This window comes from Alnus glutinosa, chromosome 11 (genome assembly GCF_958979055.1).
Source record: "Alnus glutinosa chromosome 11, dhAlnGlut1.1, whole genome shotgun sequence".
Taxonomy (NCBI): domain Eukaryota; kingdom Viridiplantae; phylum Streptophyta; class Magnoliopsida; order Fagales; family Betulaceae; genus Alnus; species Alnus glutinosa.
The window spans coordinates 21934307-21940554 of NC_084896.1; the positions used below are offsets into that span (position 1 = coordinate 21934307).

Genomic DNA, 6248 nt, shown 5'->3' on the forward strand with positions numbered 1-6248 from the left:
TTTGTTTTGCGCGCATTGCGTGTGCGTTACTGTATTTCGTCCATTAACATCAATCAATTCCATTTATACGGCAAATATAGTGGATAGAGGCACATCGACACCCTACACACTAAGTAAAAAAAAATTTACTTGTGTGCTGCTGATAAATAAACAAATATTACAATGACATATGTTTGAGCCACTCTTTAACAATAAAGCACCCCTAACAAGGGAAAGAAGGCTGATCTAGCAAATAAGCCATAAAAAATTCAGTAAAATCTGCAAATTTATCAGATAGACTTTCAAAAACTACTCTAAAAGAAATAGAAAAAAAAAACAACTACAGAAAGCACCCACATAAGTCGACGCAGGAAGAAAAACTGTGTGTGTCTTGAAAGAACCGGCGGAAAAGCATAGATCTGGTCTCAAAAATAGACGTAAAAGAAGAAAGCTCAACCAAACTTTTGCCGGCGACACGGACAGGGGCGGAGCAAAGGGGGTCGAGAGGGGGCACATGCCCCCCCCCCCCCCCCCCCCTCAACCTCTAAAAAAATTTCTTACACATGGTAGAAAATCCTCTAGATGCCTTGTTTGCCCACTCTCAACTGCAAATCAGGGACAATCGAAATTCAGTCACGAAACTTTAGGGGCAAACGATTCAAGCATCGGAGAAGTTTGGAAAATTTTCTGCCACAGTTTCAACATTTCAGGATTTTAGGTTTAGGTATTGTCGTTTACAAAAAAAAAAAAAAAAAAAAAAAAAAAAAAAAAAAAAAAAAAAAAAAAAAAAAAAAAAAAATTACAAAAACAACAATTGATTGTTTCAAACAATAATTGATTTTTTTTAGTTATATTTTTAATATTTTTAATTAATTTTTGTTTAAATTTAATTTTTTTTTCATAAAAATATATAAAAGTAAAAAATAAAAAATCTTGACCCTCCTGAACCAAAGTCCTGGCTCCGCCATTGGACACGGACAAAGAGGCTGCTTCCTTACGAGGTGTCTCGTGAAGAAACCAAAAACAAGAAAAAACACAAAGCTCCATATCCCTAGAAGGACTAGGAGACCTAAAGCTCCATAGCCCTAGAAGAACAAAAGCTCCATATCCCTAGAAGGACTAGGAGACCTAAAGCTCCATAACCCTAGAAGAACTAGAAGAACAAAAGCTCCACTAGATCTAAGCCTCAATTCCAGTTATACTATATATATATACATTGTGTTCTTTTTCTTTTTTCTTTTTTTCTTTTTCTTTTTACCTATGATTAATCATTCACTTATTAGCTAGTGTTACTTTCACATTCAAAATATGAACCACCATTTCTGACTTTTGCTTATGACACTAACTAGAATGGTGGTAGCTGCATGAACCGTTCATTGGCTTTTTAAGATCTTCCATTTTATCAGTGACCAAATGAGATCATTTTATTGCGTATTGGTCTTTATCAACTAGTTAGTTCATCGTTGGTTGGTTAATTATAGGTGCAACACTACCTAAATTATGAAGTTTCTATTCAATATTTTCATTATTGTGGTCAAGAATTCCAAGAATTCATCATGAAAAAGTAGAAACTGACCGAGTGATAATTGGATAGAGTTAAAAAGAGATTTAATTCTTCTAAGGGGTAACTTAATTGGCTGGAGACCACACATCATGAAACGAAGGTCACTAATTCGAATCTCTCTCCCCCTCTTGTGTGGACATGTCAAAAAAAAAAAAAAATTAATTATCAAGAAAATTGAGACTTTGATTTGATCTTCATTTAAAAAATATATATGTACTTGCGTATCTCCAATATAACCCTAAAGGATCAATTAATTGTGAACTAGGGTAAAAACGAAAGGCCTCATGATCATCATCATCAATGCCCACCCACAATGGCTACCTCCTTTCTTTCTTTCTTTTCATTTTTTTTCTTCTTCTTTTTTGAATTCCCACTATGTCTGCATGTTTTTTTTCTTTTTTTTTTTTATTATTATTTTACATGTCCATACAAGAGGGGAATAGAAAATTCAAACTAGTGACCTTCGCTTAATGAGGCGTAATTCCTAACCGACTAAACTAGCCCTTAAAAACTATGTCTACATGTGTTATTATGTGGCTATGCAGAAAAAGCATCAATTTTGAGCCTCCGGTTGCCAGGGGAGGAGGGAGTTTCGGCTTCCTTCTTCCCCCCTACTCCCCTCTTTCTCTTTGCCCCCACCCTTTCATGTCTCTTCAGCTAGCGGTCTTATTTATCTATTTTGAGGTCCAATCTGCCTCTTTGGGGGCTTTATCTGTTGCCGCTGGTGACATATCTCAATTCAACAGTTTTGCAGACTGCTTCTTCATCGATGATGCATGTCTCGGTTTCAGCCCCTCCTGCTTGCATCTGCCCCGTTCTTGAATTTGTTTTTTAGAAATTAGATTTGATAACTTCAGAAAGTTCCACTGGCACACGCAGTACTACTCCGCCATATTCTTGTCTCTATCTGCTTCGCTACGCCATAAGCAACGTACCTTCATCATGCACCTAGCTAGCATTCTGAACTACGTACATGCAATATTTAATAATTATAACCATCCTCTAGCTTTTTCCAATTGACCGGTCGATCTTTTCTAGACTTCTGGGTTAAGTAATAATTTTAATAATATGAATTCTGTGTTAATTTTAGATATTTTCCGCTTAATAAATATTTGGGGGCATGCAAGATCTTTCACATTGTAGTAGCATGGAATGTTGTTATCCAGACTTTAATTAAGGACGTCCTAGCTAGTACATTATGGAACTTGGAAATCATTTCTCTCTCTCAATTGGCTAGATAGTTGACAAGTTGGTTGCGAGCGACCATGCATCTTCTTCATCGTCCTTTAGGATCCATAAGCTCTCAGAGAACGTTGTCCCATATGTGAAGCTATCTGAAACCATACTTCTGTTCACCCTGCCACTCTTTCCATTCGACTCCGCTCGTCCACTGCTACTTGTCAATCCTTCATCACAATGATCACTAGTCGCGGGCTTTTTATGATTTTTGCTCTCCTGCAGTTGCAATGCGAATTCAAGGCCCCACACCACATCGCTCATCGATGGCCGCTCCATTCCATCGTCAAGCATACAATTTACTGCGATCTCCCCAAATTTCTCTAGACACTCCGGCGCAATCTTTCCCTTCAAAAATGGATCTACTATCTCATCAAGCTTTCCCCTGCGATACCGTTGCCGGGTCCACTCAGCAAGGCTCAGTTGCTCTTTATCAGCATTGCGAATCAACGGTGGTCTTCCACACAATACTTCGCACAACACCACGCCGAATGAGTACACGTCGGACTTCTCAGTCAGCCGCTGACGTCGGTAATACTCCGGGTCTAGGTACCCGATACTGCCCTTCACCACTGTGCTTACATGGGACATGGACACACCAATGGGACCGATTCTGGACAACCCAAAATCCGACACCTTTGCCACCCATTTCTCGTCCAATAATATATTCGTTGTTTTCACGTCACGGTGTATGATCGTTTGCTTCGCGCCCCTGTGAAGGTAATGTAACCCACGGGCCGCACCGATACAGATCTCGAGCCGCTGTTCCCACGAAAGAGGTGGATTATCAGTGTTGTAAAGATGGTCACGGAAGGTCCCCTGGGCCATGTAATCGTAGACGAGGATCATCTCGCCGCCATCGTTGCAGTAGCCAATTAGGGAGACGAGATTGAGATGACGGAGCTGGGAGAGCATCTCGATCTCGGTCTTGAACTCGTGGGCTCCCTGTTGTGATCCTGGGTTCAATCGTTTGATCGCAACTGGGGTGGCCCCATCATCAATACACCCTTTGTAGACATTGCCAAAACCCCCAACCCCAACGATAAAAACATCGTCGAAGTTGTTGGTGGCTGCTCTGATCTCAGTCAATGAGAAGTAACGGCACAAATCAGACGGTAGAGATGTCCCGCTCCCGCTAGCCTGGGTGGACTTAGTCTTAGAAAACGAAAACGGATGCCAACACGTTGTCCTGTCACTCGAGCCCCCGCGCTCGACTCTCTTGGCTCGCCTGAAAAGAAAGAAGCCGATAATCGATAGCACAACCACTCCGGAAACCACACCTCCAAGTATTTTCAAGACTCTAACCCTTGTTTGCTTTTCAAATAATTGGCTCGGCGGCGTAGTCGTTGTTGGGGTCATCGGTAGTGGATCAGGATTGGGTCCAGCTAGATTGCGGTTGAAGTCGCTTAGTTTGAAAATTTCAATACCATTCAAGACAGCATCATTGTAAGTGGTCTCCCAATCAGCTGGGTTTGCTCGCAACGCGACAGAGAGGTTTAATTTCTTCTCCTTTCCTTGGGCACTAGGCATCAAGACTGCGTAGTCCATATATATCGGAACGCCTTTTCCACCAGCTGATGAAAACACGTCGAATCTTTTCTCCGCAATTTGATTATCTATGTAAATGAGGAACACTCTATCACCCGCTTTACTAATCTCTGGCTGAAACTCGCAAAAATGCAATCTAACCAGGTACTCGAACCCATAATCCACAGGAAACTCCCAGGTGAGATTATAGTTCTTGTTTGTTGCCTTATCCTTCCCCATAGTCCGAGCTGTTCGAAAGACTTCTTCTGGCGCGGTGTAAGGAGCAATTCGGTTAAACAGGAGGTGAATAGTCAAGTTAACAGGTAAAACACTTGACCCTGGCACTGTCAAATAGTCGTCGTCAGCTAACCACATCCGAAACATACCTGTGTCTTTAGCAGGCGAGATGTCAGCTCCACCCACGTTTATTCGGTATAGCATCTCGAGAGCACTGTTGTTTTCGATGCGCGCCAAATTGTTTGGTTGGCCGATAAACTCAAACCCCGGGTTTTCCTCTTCGGCTGGAGTATAATAGAGGTATGGTGGCATCGATACGATTTCTATTCCGTTGATGAATGCGTATGCCTCCAAGTCAGTAGGGCTTGGAACAAACGTTATGTTTAACCCTTGATCATCTTCAATATTGATGCAGAATTCTCTTTGTATAGTATCTAACGGATTAGCATCGGCATCGGAAGTAACCGATGCATTAAATTCGTGAAGAAGAGTATAGGAACCGAGTTTGACAGAGAAGAGGGCTTTAGAGCGCTCAAAGTTTTGGTATGTAGCTGGGTAGAAGTATAGTCGGATGAATTTTTTACCAGAAGTGACCTGCGGGAATACGTAGGTGAACACGGAGCGAGAGAGGCGTGCTGTGAAGTAGGGTACAGTGATGGAGGGTGGTGGTTGAGCGGTTGCGGAGGTCACTGATGGATTGTTCTGTAATTGTTGTATGTCTCCAATCCAGATTCGACCATCTAGTGATGGAATAGAGTTGCCGGAGAAGCCGCAGGAGAGGGTGATGTTTTCGGTAGGAGTATAAGGAGGTGCTGAGTGATCACTAGCGATAGGGATGATGAGGTAGTGGAGCAAGAACGAGAGAAAGAGAGAAGAGAACTTCGATTGGGGCATGTTACAACGATAATTGTTGCTAGGGTTGCCCGTTGCATGCGCAGGGAGAGAGAGAGAGAGAGAGAGAGAGAGAGAGAGAGAGAGAGAGAGAGAGTTCATAAAGCGAATCAAGAAGAGAAGCTGCTTATATATAATACCTTAAGTTGCAATCTTTTTCTTTTTCTTTTTTGGTATTTTTTTCTGAACTTTTATATGGATTCTGTTATAGCATCTCCCGCCACTACCCAAATGGCTCATATTAACGATATATTTCAGGTATGAGCCATTTTCTCCTCTAATTAAAATGCCTTTTGTGTTACACCATGATCAAATACTGAGAATTTTTACTTGGTGTTGGTCATCATGAGAGGCATGCATGATCGAGTATGATCACGAGTAGGCCAGGGATGCTTTCTTTTTCTTCTTATCCGATTACTCTCTTTTGGCAACTTATAGTGGGATGAAGTGTGAGGAAGCACTAACTAGAGTGGGTGGGGGAGTTGAGCACTTTTAGTGGATGAGCTAGAGAGTGGAAAAAATGGTGGCCGGCTGCTCGTTAAATCATTCTTAACGTCGATGGAGTGACTTAGAGTAAGTGCTACGTACAATTCCAATGACCGACTCCCCAATAATTAAGTGAGGAAGATGCTAGGTAGCTATCTGTACCACCAAAGTCATCGAATGTGAGATGATCGATCGATTCATTTTTCTTCTTTTCCTCAGTTTCGAGTCACTAGCTATATATCTTACCATTATTATACCTCTGCATGCCACCACTCTTCATCGACGACGACGTAGTATAAGTGCGCCATAGACTCCGCTTGATTTCCCT

General features: G+C 41.7%; 1 protein-coding gene across 1 annotated transcript; it reads right to left on the minus strand.

Annotated features, from left to right (window-relative positions):
• Positions 1-2557: 2557 nt before the first annotated feature.
• On the minus strand, positions 2558-5470 carry LOC133882209 (receptor-like protein kinase FERONIA). Its single transcript, XM_062321327.1, has one exon. The coding sequence runs from the start codon at positions 5435-5437 to the stop codon at positions 2777-2779; it is 2661 nt and encodes an 886-aa protein (XP_062177311.1). The 5' UTR covers positions 5438-5470; the 3' UTR covers positions 2558-2776.
• Between the last annotated feature and the right edge of the window lie 778 nt (positions 5471-6248).